This window comes from Arachis hypogaea, chromosome 18, assembly GCF_003086295.3.
Source record: "Arachis hypogaea cultivar Tifrunner chromosome 18, arahy.Tifrunner.gnm2.J5K5, whole genome shotgun sequence".
NCBI classification, from domain to species: Eukaryota; Viridiplantae; Streptophyta; class Magnoliopsida; order Fabales; family Fabaceae; genus Arachis; species Arachis hypogaea.
The window spans coordinates 110740824-110763811 of NC_092053.1; the positions used below are offsets into that span (position 1 = coordinate 110740824).

The 22988-nt window shown below is 32.1% G+C and overlaps 1 protein-coding gene, 1 long non-coding RNA gene and 1 other non-coding gene across 3 annotated transcripts; 2 read left to right on the top strand and 1 right to left on the bottom strand.

Annotated features, from left to right (window-relative positions):
- The first annotated feature begins 1343 nt into the window (after nucleotides 1-1343).
- LOC112771087 (vicianin hydrolase) lies at nucleotides 1344-12162 on the top strand. The gene is made up of 13 exons (XM_025815697.2): nucleotides 1344-1625; nucleotides 2119-2188; nucleotides 4366-4424; nucleotides 4527-4602; nucleotides 5539-5610; nucleotides 5941-6028; nucleotides 7018-7270; nucleotides 8211-8326; nucleotides 8547-8758; nucleotides 8885-8916; nucleotides 9577-9679; nucleotides 11280-11388; nucleotides 11811-12162. Exons 1-13 carry the CDS (start codon nucleotides 1419-1421, stop codon nucleotides 11977-11979), a joined length of 1566 nt encoding a protein of 521 aa, XP_025671482.1. The 5' UTR covers nucleotides 1344-1418; the 3' UTR covers nucleotides 11980-12162.
- Nucleotides 12163-14971: 2809 nt separating this feature from the next.
- On the top strand, nucleotides 14972-16684 carry LOC140181731 (uncharacterized). Its single transcript, XR_011876852.1, has 2 exons — nucleotides 14972-15302; nucleotides 15999-16684. It is a non-coding gene; the product is annotated as an uncharacterized lncRNA (long non-coding RNA).
- Nucleotides 16685-19972: 3288 nt separating this feature from the next.
- Nucleotides 19973-20080, bottom strand: LOC112774832 (small nucleolar RNA R71). Its single transcript, XR_003189291.1, has one exon. It is a non-coding gene; the product is annotated as a small nucleolar RNA R71 (small nucleolar RNA).
- Between the last annotated feature and the right edge of the window lie 2908 nt (nucleotides 20081-22988).

The window sequence follows — 22988 nt, forward strand, 5'->3', positions numbered from 1 at the left end:
AGAGGAAGACGTCGCCGCCGTTCATGCATGCTTCTGCCACCGTGGAGTGCGTCGCCGGGAAGGGGAGCCCGACGCGAGGAGGGCAGCGCGCGAAGGAGAGAGAGAGATCTGAGGTTGCTGGGTTCCTACCACCGCCAATTTGCCCAGCCGTCGTCGCTCCGTCGCCCACGAGCTGCCGGTGATTCTGCTTCGGCTTCTGCATCTACTTCTTCTTCTGCATCTACTTCCGATTCTGCTTCTGCATCTGCTTCTTCTTCTGCTTTGGCTTCTGCATCTGCTTCTTCTTCTGTATCTGTATTTTTTTTTGCTTCTGCATTTGCTTTTTTTTTGTTTCTACTTCTAATTCTGCTTTGATATCACCAGCGTCCTGCTATGCACTGGAATTTATCGCCAATTTCTGGTTCCGATGGCAGGGAGATTGAGCGGTAACCCCAAGGGACTGACTGAGCTTCAGAGAATGGGAGTTGGCCTAATCATTGGAATGCTATCAATGGTAGTAGTTGGTATCACAGAGATAGAAAGGCTCAAACGTGAGATAGAAAGGCTCAAAAGGAGTGAGGCCAGACTGATTCCCAACAACCTCAATGAAGGCCACATGGATAGGTGGTTCTTCCTCCTTGCGGTGCTCACTGCTTTTGACTTTCTCCTCTACCTGTTCTGTTCTCGCTGGTACAAAGGTATCAACCTTGAAAAAACCACCGAAATGCAAGTCCAACATCAGGAGGATCTTCAAGTGGTTTTTAAAGTTTGACTTTATTCCAATAATTCACTTCTTTTCTGTTCTAGGCATTATGCTTTACCAATAAGCTCTTTCAACTTTCAAGGACATACTGCCTTTGTCCATCTTGCTTTTATTTTCTTAGTCACTGATTTTGTGTGTTGATTTTGTTGTTGAATTTGATGTTGTTGATTCTGAATTTGACGTTGTTGAATTGGGTAGTCGTTAAATTTGATGTTGTTTCTGCTTCTAAATTTGATTCTGATTTTGATTATTAGTATTTGATGGGAGAAAGGGAGGTAATGGTGGTGGTGGAGTAAGGGAGGTGCTGGTGGTGGTAAAGATGCTGGTAGTGGTAAAGGGTATTTTTGTCTGTAAAAATTTAAAAGAACGATTTTAATACAAAAAAAAAAAACGTTAAGGATGGTTCTAAATCAAAAATTACGTTGGGGACGATTTCGATTCTGACCCTCAACGTTAAGGACCAAAACAATACTTATCCCTAAAAATTATTAGTCACTTACAAAAAAAAAATTATTTTATTTTCTCTTATTTTTTATTTATTTATTTTTTTTTTGCCAAAATCGCTTATCTTTCAAAATTATTATTTTTCTCCAGCTATGTGAATTTTTGATGCTATAATATCTCCTGCATCAATCATGCAAACAGTTCAGTGTGTACTGCCTTTAAATAGACAATAATGGGCACAGTTTATTGTGCATTACCAAAAGCAATAATGGAAGTTATAGTCCCTACCCTCCTCCTCTGCCTCCTAACCCTTGTGGCTGGTGGCACACCATCTTCGTCTCCAACCCCAAGTGTTCATCCGACCCACTATACTTCAACATTCAATAGAAGTCTTTTTCCTCCTGATTTTCTATTTGGTGTTGGTACTTCTGCGTACCAGGTTCTCATCATCTAACCCACAGCAATAATAATGCATTATTTCAATTATTTTGCTTTTTTGTTTTTTTCCTTTATAGTGATGACATTAAAAATTTGGATTTAAGATCTCGTACATTGTACATATCATATGTTAGAGATATAACTACTTACAGACTTTCTCCTATCATGACAATATACTGCTTAAAGTCTAGACCGAGTCTACTCTTCTTTAGTTGGTTAGATATTGAATAAAAGATGGGAAAAGATATTTGAATACAGAATTTTCTTTAGTCATTCAATACTTTATGTACTTCATTATTCTATCTTTTGGATGTTGAGACTCATTTATTTTCTTAATTAAATTATATATATATATAAATGAAAGAACTAAGCGATTAACAAATTTATTGCAATAGTGTTCTTTATGGAAAAAAAAAAAACAAAAACAAAAACACACACAATAAGCTTGATTCTTGTGTCATTGGCATTTTTGTTTGTTAACTATTATAACACAGGTGGAGGGAGCTGCCGATATTGATGGCAGAGGAGCGAGTATTTGGGACACTTTCACAAAGCAGCATCCAGGTTGCCACTATATCTATTATCACTTTCACTTCAACTGCATCCAACTTTTTTATTTTTAAAAAAAGAAAACTATAATAGGGAAATTCATGGAGTTAGATGGTATAATGTTTTGTCACTAAGAACAAGTACCTACAAAATACAGATACTTCGCTCACTCAGTTGCTATGTTCAAGTGTCGGATACAATATTTATTGATATTTGTCTGATATGCGTATTTTTTTTATGTCTAACTCTATCTTAATAAAAAAATAAAATTTTTTTTTTGAATATATTTAAACACACTTAAATATTATCACATGTCAGTATATTTAGTATTATTTTTATCGCATATTGTTAAAAGAAGTTTAGAAATAATATATATTATTATTTATTAAAAATATAAACATTTTATATAATTAAAAAACATTAAAAATAATCAAAAAAATTAATTTATATTTTAATATTAATAAAATATTAAAATATTATTATAATTTATTTAAAAAATATTTTATATTTTATATATATAATATATTTCTATATTTTATAAAAATTTAAAATTTATGTATTTATATATTTCACATCGTATTGTATTTTGTATTCATATCAGTATTTATGCATGATAGATAAGCAGCAAAGACTCACTATACTACCAGCATGATTCACGTGCATTAAATTTTCAAATGCAAAAATATAATATAAAGTTACAAATTTGGATTTAGCTAAAACGGGTAGGAGGACAATGGGACAAGCAGGGACAGATTTTTATCCAATCCAACTCTGTTCTGTCTTATAATAATTTACATTGAATTCGTTTTATTTTTATTCGCAAGTAGTAAAAATTTAAATTTTAAGTGGATATCCGCTTCGTTTTTATTCGTTTTTATAATTATTAAAATTTAATAAATAAAATTAAAATTTAAAATTTATATAACTATCATTACATATATCACATAAATTAAAGTAAAAATTTAAATATAATATAATATTATTAATTATTTTACTAATTATTTTATATATATATTACATATTAAAAATATATATATTTATATATACTGATAGGGATGGATTTAACTTAAATCTAACTCCACCCAACTCGTCTCGCTAAAAACCCGTCCCGAGTGAATAGGAGTAAAGTGAATACCCACAAATTCAGGTAGTTTTACTTTTACCACCCCTAAATACGGGATAAATGTTAAAGATACCGATTTATTTAATATTAGTCTAAAATAATTTAAAGCAGCTTAGAGTTACTTTATGTTACATTCTTTAATTATCATTTATTTTATTTTATATTTTTTAAATATCACAAAAATAATAAATAATATTAGATGTAATAAATATATAATTATGATGTATATTATATATATAAAATTATAAATGTTAAATTAAATAAAATAATTTTAAAAAACCTGTCTCAACACTGCAAAAGGTTTAAATTTCGGTTCATTTATTATACATTTATTAAAAAAAAAACTCCTATTAATAGTAATATGAAGATGTGCTCTCGTAAGTGGTAATAGCTAAATTCTAAGCTAAAAGTTTTTATATTTTTTATATATATAGAAAAATAATCATGTCACTTTTAGATCGACAACATAACTTATTTTTAATTATATTTTTTTTTCTAAAACTTCCCATAACTCTTATAAATAAGACAAAAAATATCAAAAAAATTAACATGACAAATAAGAATTTGAGATATTTTTAGAAAAACTAAAAAAGTATAATTATAAAAAAGTAACATTATTAATTTACGAGTGATATTATAACTTTTTTTATACATTCTATACGTTGTTCTATACTTTTAGCAAAACATTTTCTTTTAAAATGTGCCCGAGACCCCATATAATAAATTAATAATATAATATAATTCCACATGCTTCTTTTCTCTCTCACCTGTAACCCATGATTCTCGTTGTTTCTCCATTTAATTTCCCCGTTTTTTTTCCCGGACTAAATATTACGAAATAAATGAGATAATTAGCAACTTGTTATTAATGTTGGTCCCAAGGACATGTGAAAATTAAATAAGAGTAATTGCTTTCAAATCAATTCCCAAAAAATAATAATAATAATAATTGCTTTCATGATGCTTATGCTTTTGTCAGTTGCTGAATTATGTGTGCAGTTGAGGTCCCACAGTTTCTAACAGGAGTTCAATAATTGTTTTTGATTTTTGGTTCAAACAATAAATACAGAGAAGATATGGGATAAGAGTACTGGTAATCCTGGAGCCGGTTTTTATCATCACTACAAGGTAAAACTCAATTACTGAAAAGCTTTAACCTTAGAGAAATAATTAATTAATTATCATATATTGAATTATTAGAGAACTAATCTGGAAATATAAATTTTGTAGGATGACATAAAAGTGGTGAAGGAGATGGGGCTGGATTCCTTCAGATTCTCCATCTCATGGTCCAGAATATTTCCCAGTAAGAGATATTTCATATTAAATTAAAAGTATTAATGAAAGAATTTGTGACAAATAATTTTTAAATATTAAAGTATATTTTAGAGATATTAAATTCTTACTAATAACATGATAATTTTGTCCATAAAAAATAATCTTTGATATTTATAAATTTTAGTTTGTATTTTTGTCTACCAAACTCTTTCACGTTATTTTGATCTATTTATTCTAAATTAAATGTTGCAATTGGCAAAACCACTACTTCCTCTCACATTACATAAGTAGATAAGTTCATAAGTACATAGGCGTTATTATTTTAACAATATTTTAATTAATTCTTTTTGTTGAGTTTCACTAAACTTTTTTCTGAAAGGAAATCATAAGAGAAAGTATATATATTGCAAATATTATTTTTGTCTTTTACTATTTTTATGACAAACATATTTAAATATAAAACTAGATTTTAGTTTTTAAAAATATATATTTTTTCAACATAAACTCATTCTAAATCCCTACATTAAAAAATTTCTATATTATATGTTTTTTTTTTAAAAATATTATTACTTAGAATTCCAATATAACTTAGCTCAACAAAAAAAAAATTGAATTTGAATAGATAGTTTGAGTCTATAATTTACGGTTCAGAAAAAAAAAATTAAAGATTCCTAATATAAAATTTATTTACACTACAAACTTGTTGTTTTCTTTCATTTTCTCAAAATTAAACCAAACTCACAAATAACCCCTAACTAAATTTTAGTAAAATTAGGAGTTCTGAAAGTGGGATTTGAAGCTCTCCTAGGATATAACAAGTACTACTTAGATTCCAAAACATAAGACCTTTCATGATATAAAAATAATGAAAAATTATATTTTATATATAATTATATATTATTTTCCCCTCTCCAATAAGAAGCTCTAACTGAAATTGATTTTCACAATTTTTTTTTACCTGCAGAGGGCAAAGGAGCAATCAATCCCTTGGGGGTCAAATTCTACAACAATGTCATTGATGAGATCCTAGCAAATGGTCACAACTCCGAATCTCCCAAATAATAAAATACTAATAATATGTTGATTATTATTATTAAAGAATGAATATATGCCACTTTTTCAGTTGATAATGTTACTTCTCTATTATATATTATATCTGAATTATTTTCACAATGTAAATTTTTCCTATTATTAATTAAGATAATTAAAAAAAATCACACAAGAAAAAGAGTTATAAAATGAAATTTGGAAGTGCGAGTTCACATTTTGTGACTCTGTTTCAGTCCCCTAATTGTTATTTTGTTCATGCATTTTCGATGCATATTGGAAGTGCGAGTTCACATTTTGTGTTATTAATTGAGAGCAGGTTTAAAACCATTTGTGACTCTGTTTCATTGGGACCTCCCACAAGCTCTTGAAGATGAGTATGGGGGATTTCTTAGCCCTAAAGTAGTGTAAGTTACACTTCATTGCCAAATTAATGCATTTCATTTGGACTCTAGAGAGTACTCTACACTCTACACTCTAGTTAATTTATAATGTTTATGTTTAATTAAAGCATATTGCTAAACACTTAAATATTCGCTCCAAATCTCCAGTTATAACGTAACGTTGAAGATTTATGCCCACTACAGACACAGACTTGTATAAATTATTTTAATTAGAATTTCAAAGGTTTTAATTCTGATATTTTATCATTATAAAACTACTTTTTCCGTTTTAAAATAAATGTCACATTCACTTTTTGGATTTATTGAAAAATTAAGATATATAGACTAATCTTTTATTTAGATATATTAATTTTTTTAATTATACAATTTTTAATAATCAACAATAATTTTGAAATTTTATAACTATTCCTCATAAATAATTTTATAAGACCTTTTTTTTTCTTCTATTTTCTTTTCCTCTAGTTGATTAAAGAGTAAAGTAACAAATAAACTTCTAAAAATTTATATCTTGGATAAATATTCACAATAACAGATATAAACACATTACCTCTAAATTAACTCCTATAATTAAGATGAAAAGTCTTAATTTAAACTAAATAACTTCTAGTACTTTTTTTTTCTAGACTAATTAGTGTGAGATATATTAGATAGAGCTAGATATCCTTGACTATAAAATAGCAAGGTTCAAGTCTATGAAAAGAGTGAAGAAATTCTCTTAATAACAAAAAAAATTCATTTCATTTTTACTCTTTTACTGTTCTGTTTTCTCCCTTCTTGGTTTCTCACCACAAGTCTTCTTTCTCCCGCATTTGACAATTAGTCTGTCCAAAAAAAATCTTTAATGATTTATTTGTGACTTTACTCTTCACACTTTACTCTTAATTAAAAAATAGCGTATACAACATATTAAAGAAAGAAACATAATTTACAATAACTGTAAGGGGGAGAAAACAATTATTTTTGAATTAATCCAATGATTGAACAATGAACAGGGAAGATTTCCGAGAGTATGCAGATTTCTGCTTCAAGACATTTGGTGACCGAGTGAAACATTGGGTCACACTGAATGAACCATTGTCATATTCCACCAATGGCTACAATGGTGGAACCTTTGCACCAGGAAGATGCTCTAACTACGTTGGGAATTGCACTGCCGGTAACTCAGCCACTGAGCCTTACATCGTTGCACACCACTTCATCCTTTCTCATGCCGCTGCTGTCAGAGTATACAAGACCAAATACCAGGTTCCATATTTCCATTATTAACTTGTCACACCTCCTATCTATAAGGCCTACATGCGCTTTGCTTATTCATTTTAGAAAAAAAACTCTAAACCGGCTTTTGATAATTACTTTGAAACACAAGGAAGTTTTTAACCATAAAAAATATTTTTTGGCCCTTAATCTTTATTTTTATGAGATTGAGTCAATATTTTTATCATCGACACAGGGACTAATCAATCTCATAAAAATAAAGAGTAGAATTGAAAATGATATATTTTTTAGGAGCCTCGTAATTCTTTCGAAAAAATTATCTAGGGTCGGGTTAGGTATTCACTCTTAATTTTAGGTTTAATTATTTTCGTAATCTGTCTAATTTCACTGAATTTTTAATTAAATTTTTATATATTTTTTAATTTGGTCTTTATAGCATATTAGATTTCATAAATAAGTCCTTTCTATTACAAAAATACTAGAATCAAGTGAATATTTTGTTTAATTGAATATTCCGTTAATTCTAACGTTTTTGTTATGACAGATATTTAATTACAAAATTTGATATGGTATAAGGACTTAATTAAAAATTTGATAAAATTATAAGAATCGAGAAAGTATTTTTAGTAATATTATTTTTCCTGTTAATTATTTATTCTTCTAACTTTTTATTTTTAAATAGTAGAGGATATAATAGGTAAAAAAATTAATTAATAATTTTTTAAATATTACACTTAATTTATAATAAATTTAAAAATAAAAGACAAATAATTTGAGGAAATGGGCGTAATTAATTATATGAGTCTCTTTCTAACAACTAACAACAAGAATGAGAGGGCCAAATCTTAGAGAAAGAATAATATTAATACATGTACATATAAGTATATTACAACACTTATAATTCCGAAAACGTTTTTTATTTTTGCTTCTACAATTTGAAGAAATTTAATTAACATGGGTCCATACATAGGCTCATCAAAAGGGACAGATTGGAGTCACCTTAGTGACTCACTACTTTGAACCAAAAAACAACAATGATGCTGATCGCCAGGCTGCAACTCGAGCTCTCGAATTTATGTTAGGATGGTATGTATAGTATGATTTGTCACATGAATTATTTTATGGATTTAAACTAATTTGTATCCTAAGGGCACATTTTAATAGTATAATAATAGAAAATTTTAATATTGTTAATGTATTCAATGTATTAAAAACATAAAAAAACATTTTGCAATAACTTTTATTCAATAATTTTTAAGGACATCGTAAATTAAAATAATTATTATGCAAATCGATTTTCATGAAGGTATGCTCATCCCATCACATATGGTGACTATCCAGCAAGCATGAGATCTTCAGTTGGAGAAAGACTCCCAAAATTCACAAAATCTGAATCCCAAATGATTAAGGGTTCATATGATTTTCTGGGTGTCAATTATTATAGCACTTATTATGCTGAGAATGCTGCACCATCAACCAACAAAAGCTTCTTCACAGATATGCTAGCCACTCTTAGTAGTAAGTAAAGTTGCAATAGCAAAATCACTAGTAATTAATAAATCAGTTATGACATGATTAGTGTTTTTCTTTTTCTTTTTTTTTTCACTAGTGAACTAACAACTAAAATTATTCTCTTCATTTCAGATGATAGAAATGGTGTCACTCTTGGAAAATCGGTATGATTTCCCCTTTTTTTGTTTGCATATTCTTTATGTGGTTATGCTCTGTTTTTTTTTGGTTGGTTGATAATCAGTGTATAGTAGAAAATTTGTAATGGGTTGTTCAAATACTCCACTCTCTTTATAATGTTCTTTCCCAGCCCAAACATACTACAAGCTAGCTTTTTCTTGCATTAACCCGATCTTTAATTGGTATCAAATTCATATCTTACACAAGCATATGCAATCATTTTTATATTTTTATATAAAGTTGAAAGATGAAAATATTTAGATTATAAGTTAATCAAATATGTCAAATTATCTAACGATATTCAACTATCAACTTTATATAAAGATAACTGTACGTGAGTTTTTACTTTTTTCACGATTAGAATTATAAGTAGTCAAATCTTTTATGATTAAAAAATGGTAGTTTAATATAATTTGTCACATAATATAAAATTACAAGTATTTAAACTTCATATGATGAATACTATATGATAGTTTAATCTAATTTGTCACATAATATAACTCTAGAAAAAGTTTTTACTCTCAAGTATCATTTTCCTTTTTTTTTCACATAACAATTAGTGTTTTTAAACACCCCTTCCTTTATTTTTTCTTTTAAATTTCAATGAAAGTGTGAAACTATTGAAGCAAAGTTTAATGGTTGTGCAGACTGATTTGGGGTGGTTGTATGTGTATCCAAGGGGAATTCATGGTCTTGCGACATACATAATGAAAACCTACAAGAATCCCCCAGTCTACATCACTGAAAATGGTATGCGTACACTCTAACATTCTTCCTTAAGCCTCCCTTTATTTAGTGTATAGCACAACACATAGACACAGATATATAAATTATGTAGGGTAATATTAGGAAGACAAAAAAAAAAAAAAGGCCAGAACTTGCCTTATTTAGCATTTATTAATTGTTGCAATAATTAATAAATGCTAAATAAGACAACTTATGACCGTTTTTGGCTGATTTTCTTTGGTTACTAAATATTTTTCATTATTTATGTAGACATAGACATAATACATGTATTTTATGTTAAATAAAGAACATACATAAAGTACATAAAATTTTAAAAAATCAACAATATTCTCATCATTATCTTCACTACCATCTATATTTTTCATTAACTACTACATTGATTCTTTTCTTTCATCTTCATTCATAACAAAAAATTATTTAAATAACAAAAATCCTAATAATTTCAATAACAAATTCAATAAATATCTTTTTAATTAAACAACAAGTAATTAATTAGCATGATTCACATTCTTATCATAATTTTTTTAAAAGCACAAATTAATAATAAAAAATAAAAAATAGAACTTTATTTAATTTTTTTTTTTAAAAAGAGGCGAATAGCTAGAAGAATGAACAGAAATGAAGATGGAGGCACGATGGGTCGATAGCAGAGGTCGATTGCGACATGGTAGAGACGCAAATCGTAAATTTGGAAATTTAGAAAAAGGTAGAGACACAAATCGCAGATCTGGAGATTTGGAAGAAGGCATAGACAGAATAAAGAGAGAACGGCAAAGCGAATTAAAGAGAGATTGAGGAGAAAGATGACGATAGAGATCAGATGGAGGTGAATGTAGAGACGTGACGTCAGAGTCAGAAGGTGACGCAGTGGCAAAGACATTTCAATGTCTCCGACAATAAAAGAGGCTGGTTGGCAATGGAGAGAGAATAGACAGAAGTTGGAAAGGAGGGAAAAAAGGAAAGGAAAAGAGATGAAGAGATCCAAAGATGGATGAGAGGGGAGGACAAAAATAAAAATATAAAAATAGAACAAGGATAAAATTGTCAAAATAATTAGTGTCTTAATACTAATTTTTGTGTCTCAACTAAACTTATTAGAAGTAGACCCACTAACTAAACACCGTCTAAAGTTACTAATTTAATTATAGAGACTATTAATTACAAAAGTACTTTTAAAAACATACCTAATTTGTAAAAGAATTTAATTTTAATATATATGTCAGTATAAAATAAATTTACACGTTTATCCAATTACTTATTGTTATGTTAACAAAAATAATTATAATTTATATTAATCACGTGAATAATCATCAAAACAAATATAATTGAACGATCATATAAATTTTTTATGCATAAAAAATAGGTTTTTTAAAAAAGCTTAAACATCATTTTTATAACCTTTATAAAACCCACTTTTGGATAATATATACGAACTAATGAAGTTCAATTGTGTATCAACTAAAAAATAACTTACTATACATCAAATGACATGGTCTATAATTTAAATCCTTGATTAGCTCTCAATGCCAAGTGATATATTACTGAATGTGCTAATTAATTAGAAATTAATATTAATTACTGTGTGTCTCAATTTTAATTTCAGGGGTTGCCCAATCGAGGAATGACTCTATACCAATTGACGTAGCACGCAAGGATGGAATCAGGATTAGATACCATGATAACCATCTCAAATTCCTTCTTCAAGCCATCAAGTAAGAATCAACCAACCTAATGCATTCTGCGGATTAAAATAATAAAATAAAAATAGAATTTTTGAAGCTTGGTAACTCATAAGTCATCATATGTTGTTGGCTTACTAATCCTCTTAAAATGTGACTTATGTTTTAGTCCCTAGAATTTTTTAAATTGTTTCTTTTGATCATACAAATATTTTTTTTTTCATTTTTACTTTTTTATCATTAAGAGGTTGCTATATTAAATACTAAAATAATTTGTGACAAGATGTGTTATGCCATTATTATAGTATTAATATATATACTGACTGGGAATGACTAAACAAAAGAGTTTAAATTAAAGAATGGAAAGTAATTTCACTATTTTACGGTGACTAAAGACATATTAAATTATTTCTAATTTTAAGCTAACTTTTTATTTTTCCATTTTTCCCTTGCAGAGAGGGTGCTAACGTGAAAGGCTACTATGCATGGTCATTTTCCGACAGCTATGAATGGGATGCTGGCTACACAGTTCGATTTGGTCTCATATATGTGGATTTCAAGAATAATTTGAAAAGATATCCCAAGTACTCTGCTTTTTGGCTGCAAAAGTTCCTTCTCAAGTGACCAAGAAATTAAATTTAGTGTGACTTTGGCATGCCTCGCGAGACTTTCAATTATTTGTTCTTCTTGTTTATTTCATCCTTCCCATCGATATCACCATTTTGTTTGCTTTAAATGTAATCAAAATGTTGGTTTAATAACAATAATAATAAAGGGCAAAGGCTAATGGCATGTGACAAAGTAAAAGTTCGATCTCATTACGGGCCTATCACATTACCAAGTATTAATCTCAATAATTAACCTACCATATCGGATCTCACTTCCAATACTTATTTTATATTTATTAATTTTTCTATTTAAAAACTACTAGATTCTTTGCCATTGACGAGAGATTTTCATAAGTTAGTAACGAATATCGATATTACTAACAGAATTAGTAACGAATAATATCTGAGAGTAAAAATGTCGTTAATAATTAGCAATGAGATTTTATATCTGTTCTAATTATGGACCGAATTTAGTGATCTTCTACGACATCAGTACAAAATCCAATTTTTCTAAAATAATAACAACCTATGATGCACGGATACTGACACGGACACGGGATACGACACGACACGGGACATGCCGACACGCGAATTTTAAAATTTTACATGACACGGGGACACGCATATATATAAAATATAAAGTATTTTTTAGATAAATTGTAATGATACTTTGATATTTTCTTGATATTAAAATATAAATTAAAATTTTTAATTATTTTTAATGTCTTATTTTAATTATATCAAGTATTTAAAATATTTTTTGTTTTAATAAATAATAATATATACTATATCAAAATTTATTTTAAGAATATATATTAAGAATAAGACTGGACACGCGGACACGTGATGGTATTTAGGTGTGTCCAGGCGTGTCCGGAGAAGAATTTTTTATTTTTTATTAAGACACGGTTGGACACGGCAGACACGCGTGTCGGACGAGTGTCGGTGAGTGTCGTATCCGAAATGTGTCCGACACGCGGACACGATAACTCAGCGAAGTGTCCGTGCTTCATAGATAACAACCTAGGAAGTATGGATACGACATGCAATACGGACACGACACGGATACACCGACACGTTCTTTTAAAAGAATTTTGGATACAGAATATGTTGTGAATTAAAATTTAAATAATATATTGAAATAATAATCTATTACTTGTATAGTAGCCGTGGTTCATTAAGCCACGGGTCACTCTCACGTTAATTTACAATAAAAAATGAAAAAGAAGTAACCTAAAGGTAAAGCAAATTGTTTCTCTCTCTGCGCTCTTCCTTCTCTCTCGCGTTTCAGTTTCTCACACTCTCTCTATGTCCTCCTTCCTTCATCGTCTCAGTCTCTCACTCTCTCTATGGATCTCCTTCTTTCCTATAAATGCCAACCGCACTGTTGGCTTCAACACCATCACCGACGGATAATCTCTGGATTACATCCTCTCTCGGTTATTTGCTCTCTCTTTCTGGTGATTGCCGCTCACGTTCTCTCCCGCTCTTACTCCCAAACCCTACCTCTTCACCTCTGTTTTTCACCTTCAGGTTTCTATGTCTCTTCAATGTTTGCCAATTTCTTTCTTCATTGTTCTGAAATCACCAATCCCTACGACCCCCACCTAAAACACTAACCCTAGCAGCTGGAATTCGTTCTCTAACCTAAACGTTTCATTCATCCCCTTCTTGTCTCCCTTTATTGTCTAGGTTTCACTTCAAGGCGTACTGTCCTCTCTCTTTCTCTTTTGAAACCCTAAATCCCACCTTCCCTTCATTCTCTCATACATAGCCAACTCACTCCCCCTGCTCCGGATAATCTATGGCCATTCACGCTCTGTTTATCGCTTTCCCTGTGTCTCAAATCCTCATTTCCCTAAGGTATATCTCTCGCTCCCAAACGCCATATCTTTAACATCATTTTTGTCAGCCCCCAGCTGGAAACCTAACCCACCGAGCTATGCGGATTCTTCGCCTAAGAGGACAATCACGGCAAAGGCATTGGTTAGTTTTAGCCGGTGAGATGCCGGAGATGCTGAGAGACTGAGATCTCTTTTGCGGGCTTTATGCGCTCACGAACGTCAACAGGCTTGGTGAAGCATGCTGGGTCGAGGTCTCAACCACGCTCCCCTCGTGTAGGCATTCTCTCGATTTCGTGGTTTGTCTGGTACTGGATCTTTACTCTCTTTGATTTAGGGTTTCCTTTGTGTTTTCGCTGTTTTCGATTTGGGGTTTGGTAGGTACTTTTCTTTTTCTATGGTTTGAGATGGTCTGAAGTTTCTTATCAATGTTAAGTAGATTCGTTTCTGTACGAGCTGTCTTCAAAAAAACCTCTGCCTATATGATTGTTGGAGGAAACCTCACCACTCTGGTCGCTGGTGTAGGTTAGTGCGGCCTCGTGTGTTTGCCCTGAATCTTCCCCATTATCTCAGTCGAATTCAAAGTGGGTAAGAGTTTTATTTTTTGAAATTAATTTTGTTTATAATCATCGTGTGTTCTATGATTATTGTGTTTAACATAATTATGAATTCGTTGTGGCTCTGTTGTTAATCTTCCCCTTCTTGGATCTATTTTTGGCTATGATATCTTGGTGTTTCATGTTTCTTTCTTTTCCTAACCCTTATTTCAATGTTTAATACTTATGTTTTTATTGAATGATTGTCGCTGAACTGAATCTTCTAATTTCCTTTTTTTGTCACCCAAGGGGCCACTTTTAAGTCTTTGTTTGACTCTCATTCTGAATTTGATTTTTATGTTGAATTCCTTTGGCTTAGACATGTTTATTTCTCATAATAGGAATAACAACTACAAATTGTATCATTTTATTTCAATTACAAAATAGTCTCCAAATTAATCTTCAATTTTTCTTCATATTCAAATGAGTGTAAAAAATAAGTTAATGTGTTTATATAGTGTGCAATTTTGGCCGCTGATTTATTGTTTTGTTTGTCTGTTTCTCTGATCTTTGAGTTTTTATCTTCTTGAATATTTATTCTATAAATACATAATTTGTTTCTGTCTTTCATGAAATAAAGTTATTAAGAATCTTATATTTATTTTTCCATCTCTTTTGTTAGGATAAAGTGCTTATTTTATATTCGTGCTGCTTTTTAATTACATTAGTGTGACTTGTGAGCTTTGAAGCAAGCAAATATGTGTGACGACAACATCACAAGGAGTGATCATCATCATCATTATCGAGCCACAAGAGAATTGTCTCAACCTACTGCTGCCTCTTCTACTGCCAATAATAATGGGGATTCTTCCAAGGGACACAAATCCTTTGCACCCTCAGTTCCAAAAAGGGGAAAATCATAGAGAAGGTTCTCAGATCCATGGCCTTCTCGGATCTCAAAGGTTAGTAACAATGGATAGTGTCAAGCTCAAGTATGTACCCCTAATTAACTTATTTAAATGTTCAATACTTATGTTTTTATTGAATGATTGTTGCTGAATTGGATCTTCAAACTTCCTTTTTTCGTCACACAAGGGGCCACTTTCAAGTCTTTGTTTGACTCTCATTCTGGATTCGATTTTTATATTGATTTCCTTTGGCTTAGGCATGTTTATTTCTCATAATAGTAACAAGAATGGCGAACTGTATTATTTTATTTCAATTGCAAAATATAGTAGCCGAATTAATCTTCAATTTTTCTTCATATTCAAATGAGTATAAAAAATAAATTAATGTGTTTATAGTGTGCAATTTTGATCACTAATTTATTGTGTTGTTTCTCTGTTTCTCTGGGATTTTAATCTTCTTGATTATTTATTCTATAAATACATAATTTGTTTCCGTCTTTCATGAAATAAAGTTAGTAAGAATCTTATATTTATTTGTTCATCTCTTTTGTTAGGGTAAAGTGCTTATTTTGTATTCTACTTTGATTTTAGAGTATGAATGATGAGCGGATAATTTATACGCTTTTTGGCATTTTTTTAGTATGTTTTTAGTAGGATCTAGTTACTTTTAGGGATGTTTTTATTAGTTTTTATGTTAAATTCACATTTCTGGACTTTACTATGAGTTTGTGTGTTTTTCTGTGATTTCAGGTATTTTCTGGCTGAAATTGAGGGACTTGAGCAAAAATCAGATTCAGAGGTTGAAGAAGGACTGCTGATGCTGTTTGATTCTGACCTCCCTGCACTCAAAGTGGATTTTCTGGAGCTACAAAACTCAAAATGGCGCACTTCCAATTGCGTTGGAAAGTAGACATCCAGGACTTTCCATCAATATATAATAGTCCATACTTTGGTCGATTTTAGATGACGCAAAAGGGCGTTGAACGCCAGTTCTATGCTGCAGTCTGGAGTTAAACGCCAGAAACACGTCACGAACCAGAGTTGAACGCCAAAAACACGTTACAACTTGGCGTTCAACTCCAAAAGAAGCCTCTGCACGTGTAAACTTCAAGCTCAGCCCAAGCACACACTAAGTGGGTCCCGGAAGTGGATTTATGCATGAATACTTACTTCTGTAAACCCTAGTAACTAGTTTAGTATAAATAGGACTTTTTACTATTGTATTTACATCTTTGGAACATCTTTTGAACCATCTTTTGATCTATTGATCACGTTTGGGGGCTAGCCATTCGGCCATGCCTAGACCTTCATCACTTATATATTTTCAATGGTAGAGTTTCTACACTCCATAGATTAAGGTGTGGAGCTTTGCTGTTCCTCATGATTTAATGCAAAGTACTACTATTTTCTATTCAATTCAACTTATTCCGCTTCTAAGATATCCATTCACACCCAAGAACATGATGAATGTGATGATTATGTGACGCTCATCATCATTCTCACTTATGAACGCGTGCCTGACAAACACTTCCGTTCTACATGCAAACAAGCTAGAATGAGTATCTCTTAGATATCTAATACAGAGGACCGAGTCCGAGATATTAGAATCTTCGTGGTATAACTTAGAACCCATGGATGGCCATTCTTGAGATCCGGAAAGTCTAAACCTTGTCTGTGGTATTCCGAGTAGGATCTGGGAAGGGATGGCTGTGACGAACTTAAAACTCGCGATTGCTGGGCGTAGTGACAGATGCAAAAGGAGGATGAATCCTATTCTATTATAATCGAGAACCTCAGATGATTAGCCATGCCGTGACAGAGCATTTGGACCTTTTTCACAGAGAGGATGGGATGTAGCCATTGACAATGGTGATACCCTATATAAAGCTTGCCATGGAAAGGAGTAAGACTGATTGGATGAAGACAGCGGGAAAGCAGAGATTCAGAGGAACGAAAGCATCTCTATACGCTTATATGAAATTCTCACCAATGATTTATATAAGTATTTTTATCTTTATTTTCTGTTTATTTATTATTATTAATTTTCGAAAATACTATAACCATTTGATATCCGACTGACTGAGATTTACAAGGTGACCATAGCTTGCTTAATACCAACAATCTCCGTGGGATCGACCTTCACTCACGTAAGGTTTTATTACTTGGACGACCCAGTGCACTTGCTGGTTAGTTGTGCGAAGTTGTGAAGTTATGTTTGGACCATGGTATTATGCACCAGTTTGTTGGCGCCATTGCCAGGGAGAGAACGAACAACAAATTTTACAACCTGAGTAACAATTTCGCATATCAAGTTTTTGGCGCCGTTGCCGGGGATTGTTCGAGTTTGGACAACTGACGGTTCATCGTGTTGCTCAGATTGGGTAATTTTCTTCTTATTTTATTTTCAAAAAGTTTTCAAAAATTTTTCAAAAATATTTGTTTTCAAAAAAATCTTTCAAAAAATTATTCCTTTTGTTTTCGAAAATTATTCAAAATTTTTAAAAATGAATTCTAGAGTTTCATGGTAACATGTTGAAGCCTGGCTGGCTGTAAAGCCATATCCAAATTCTTTTGGATTGAGGCTTCCACTTGTCAACATAAAAGGCATGTATATGAAGTTGGATGAAGTATCAGCTGTTATATGCCTGATTTGTATCTTCTAAAGCTTGGCTGGCTATTAAGCCATGTCTAACCCTTGGATTGGAGCTTTAGACTAACATTGAAAGATTCCTGGGATTCTTATTAAAAATTTTGAATTTCTTATTTTCCTATATGTTTTTCGAAAAAAATTTTAAAAGAAAATACAAAAAAATTCAAAAAAATCATAAAATAAAAAAAAAATATATTTTGTGTTTCTTGTTTGAGTCTTGAGTCAATTTTAAGTTTGGTGTCAATTGCATTTTTTCTAAAAATTTATGCATTTTTCGAAAATTCATGCATTCATAATGTTCTTCATGATCTTCAAGTTGTTCTTGATAAACCTTCTTGATTGATCTTCTTATTATATTGTTTTGTGTCTTTTGTTGTTTTTCATGTGCATCTTTGCATTCATAGTGTCTAAGCATTAAAGATTTCTAAGTTTGGTGTCTTGCATATTTTCTTTGCATTAAAAATTTTCAAAAATAAGTTCTTGGTGTTCATCTTGACATTCAAAGTGTTCTTGGTGTTCATCTTGACATTCATAGTGTTCTTGCATGCATCACATGTTTTGATCCAAAATCTTCATGCATTGAGTCAATTTTGTGTTTTTCTCTTTCATCATTAAAAATTAAAAATTCAAAAAAATATCTTTCCCTTTTTCACTCATAAATTTCGAAAATTTGGATTGACTTTTTCAAAAATTTTTAAAATCTAGTTGTTTTTATGAGTCAAATCAAATTTTCAATTTAAAAATCTTATCTTTTTCAAAATCTTTTTCAAAAATCAAATCTTTTTCATTTCTCTTATCTATTTTCGAAAATTTTAAAAATATTTTTCAAAAATCTTTTTCTTAATTTTATTTCATAATTTTCGAAAATATCATCAAAAATTAATGTTTTGATTCAAAAATTTCAAGTTTGTTACTTGCTTGTTAAGAAAGATTCAAACTTTAAGTTCTAGAATCATATCTTGTGATTACTTATGAGTCAAGTCATTAATTTTGATTTTTAAATCAAATATTTTTCAAAACTAATTTCAATCATATCTTTTCAAAAACACCTTTTTATCCTATCTTTTTCAAATATCTTTTCTAACCTCTTATCTTCTTATCTTTTCAAAATTGAATTCCAAATCTTTTTCAACTAACTAATTGACTTTTTGTTTGTTTCTTATCTCTTTCAAAACTACCTAACTAACTATCCCTCTCTAATTTTCGAAAATACCTCCCTCTTTTTCAAAATTTTTTTTAATTAATTAATTGTTTCAATTTTTTATTTTAATTTTAATTTTATCTTAATTTTCGAAAATCATTAACTCTTTTTCAAAATTAATTTTCGAAATTCTCTTTCCCTCATCTTCTTCTATTTATTTAATTACTTACTAACACTTCTCTTCATCTCATATCTCTGCTCTCCTCACCCTTGTGTTTGGATTCTCCTCCCTTCTCTTTCCTTACATTACATTCTTTTCTTCTTCTACTCACACAAAGGAATCTCTATACTGTGACATAGAGGATTCCATATTTTCTTTGTTATTTCCTTCTTTGTCATATGAGCAGGAGCAAGGACAAGAACATTCTTGTTGAAGCAGATCCTGAACCTGAAAGGACTCTGAAGAGGAAACTAAGAGAAGCTAAAATACAACAATCCAGAGACAACCTTACAGGAATTTTCGAACAGGAAGAGGAGATGGCAGCTGAAAATAACAATAATGCAAGGAGGATGCTTGGTGACTTTACTGCACCTAATTCCAATTTACATGGAAGAAGCATCTCCATCCCTACCATTGGAGCAAACAATTTTGAGCTTAAACCTCAATTAGTTTCTCTGATGCAACAAAACTGCAAGTTTCATGGACTTCCATCTGAAGATCCTTTTCAGTTCTTAACTGAATTCTTGTAGATATGTGATACTGTTAAGACTAATGGAGTAGATCCTGAAGTCTACAGGCTCATGCTTTTCCCTTTTGCTGTGAGAGACAGAGCTAGAATATGGTTGGACTCTCAACCTAAGGATAGCCTGAACTCTTGGGATAAGCTGGTCAAGGCTTTCTTAGCCAAGTTCTTTCCTCCTCAAAAGCTGAGTAAGCTTAGAGTGGATGTTCGAACTTTCAGACAAAAAGAAGGAGAATCCCTCTATGAAGCTTGGGAGAGATACAAGGAACTGACCAAAAAGTGTCCTTCTGACATGCTTTCAGAATGGACCATCCTGGATATATTCTATAATGATCTATCTGAATTAGCTAAAATGTCATTGGATACTTCTGCAGGTGGATCCATTCACCTAAAGAAAATGCCTGCAGAAGCTCAAGAACTTATTGACATGGTTGCTAATAACCAGTTCATGTACACTTCTGAGAGGAATCCTGTGAGTAATGGGACGCCTCAGAAGAAGGGAGTTCTTGAAATTGATACTCTGAATGCCATATTGGCCCAGAATAAAATATTGACTCAGCACGTCAATATGATTTCTCAGAGTCTGAATGGAATGCAAGCTGCATCCAACAGCACTCAAGAGGCATCTTCTGAAGAAGAAGCTTATGATCTTGAGAACCCTGCAATAGTAGAGGTGAATTACATGGGTGAACCATATGGAAACACCTATAATTCCTCATGGAGAAATCATCCAAATCTCTCATGGAAGGATCAACAAAAGCCTCAACAAGGCTTTAATAATGGTGGAAGAAACAGGTTTAGCAATAGCAAGCCTTTTCCATCATCCACTCAGCAACAGACAGCGAACTCTGAACAAAATACCTCTAATTTAGCAAACTTAGTCTCTGATCTATCTAAGGCCACTCTGAGTTTCATGAATGAAACAAGGTCCTCCATTAGAAATTTGGAGGCACAAGTCGGCCAGCTGAGTAAGAAGATCACTGAAACCCCTCCTAGTGCTTTCCCAAGCAATACAGAAGAAAATCCAAAAGGAGAGTGCAAGGCCATTGATATAACCATCATGGCCGAATCCAAAGAGGATGGGGAGGACGTGAATCCCAAGGAGGAAGACCTCCTGGGACGTCCAGTGATCAACAAGGAGTTTCCCTCTGAGGAACCAAAGGAATCTGAGACTTATCTAGAGACCATAGAGATTCCATTGAACCTCCTTATGCCATTCATGAGCTCTGAAGAGTATTCTTCTTCTGAAGAGAATGAAGATGTTATTGAAGAGCAAGTTGCCAAGTTCCTTGGTGCAATCATGAAGCTGAATGGCAATTTATTTGGTAATGAGACTTGGGGAGATGAACCTCCCCTGTTCACCAATGAACTAAATGCATTGGATCAACTGAGATTGCCTCAGAAGAAACAGGATCTTGGAAAGTTTCTAATACCTTGTACCATAGGCACCATGACCTTTGAGAAGGCTCTATGTGACCTGGGGTCAGGAATAAACCTCATGCCACTCTCTATAATGGAGAAACTGGGAATCTTTGAGGTGCAAGCTGCCAGAATCTCATTAGAGATGGCAGACAACTCAAGAAAAAAGGCTTATGGACAAGTAGAGGACGTGTTAGTAAAGGTTGAAGGCCTTTACATCCCTGCTGATTTCATAATCCTGGATACTGGGAAGGATGAGGATGAATCCATCATTCTTGGAAGATCCTTCCTAGCCACAGCAAGAGCTGTGATTGATGTTGATAGAGGTGAACTAGTCCTTCAATTGAATGAGGACTCCCTTGTGTTTAAAACTCAAGGACATCCTTCTGTAAACATGGAAAAGAGGCACAGTAAGCTTCTCTCAAAACAGAGTCATACAGAGCCCCCACAATCAAACTCTAAGTTTGGTGTTGAACTCCCATATCCAAACTCTAAGTTTGGTGTTGGAAAGTTTCAACAATGCTCTGAACATCTGTGAGGCTCCATGAGAGCCCACTGTCAAGCTATTGACATTAAAGAAGCGCTTGTTGGGAGGCAACCCAATTTTTATTTATCTAATTTTATTTTTATTTTATTGTTCTTTCATGTTTTATTAGGTTCATGATCATGTGGAGTCACAAAATAAATAGAAAAATCAAAAACAGAATCAAAAACAGCAGAAGAAAAATCACACCCTGGAGGAAGGACTTACTGGTGTTTAAACGCCAGTAAGGAGCATCTGGCTGGCGTTCAACACCAGAACAGAGCATGAATCTGGCGCTGAACGCCAGAAACAAGCATAGAACTGGTGTTCAACGCCAGAAACATGCTGCATCTGGGCGTTGAACGCCCAGAACAAGCATCAGTTTGGCGTTTAAACGCCAGAATTGCATGCAAAGGCATTTTACATGCCTAATTGGTGCAGGGATGTAAATCCTTGACACCTCAAGATCTGTGGACCTCACAGGATCATCTCAGGATCTGTGGACCCCACAGGATCCCCACCTTCCCTCCTCATAATCCTAGATTCTTCCACATCTTCTTCTTCTTCTATTCTTTCTTCTTTTGCTCGAGGGCGAGCAACATTCTAAGTTTGGTGTGGTAAAAGCATAGTTCTTTTTGTTTTTCCATAACCATTGATGGAACCTAAGGCCAGAGAAACCTCTAGAAAGAGGAAAGGGAAGACAAAAGCTTCCATCAAGGGTCTATAGCTCAGTGGCAGAACATTTGACTGCAAATCAAGAGATCCCTGAGATACCTCAAGGGATGCACTTTCCTCCACAGAATTTTTGGGAGCAAATCAACACCTTCCTAGGAGAACTGAGTTCCAACATGGGACAACTAAGGGTGGAACATCAAGAGCACTCAATCATCCTCCATGAAATTAGAGAAGATCAAAGAGCTATGAGGGAGGAGCAACAAAGACAAGGAAGAGACATAGAAGAGCTCAAGGACATCATTGGTTCCTCAAGAAGAAAATGCCACCATCACTAAGGTGGACTCATTCTTTGTTCTTAAATTATCTGTTTTTCGTTTTCTTTATGTTAAATGCTTATCTATGTTTGTGTCTTATTACATGATCATTAGTATTTAGTAACTTTGTCTTAAAGTTATGAATGTCCTATGAATCTATCACCTCTCTTAAATAAAAAATGTTTTAATTCAAAAGAACAAGAAGTACATGAGTTTCGAATTTATCCTTGAACTTAGTTTAATTATATTGATGTGGTGACAATACTTTTTGTTTT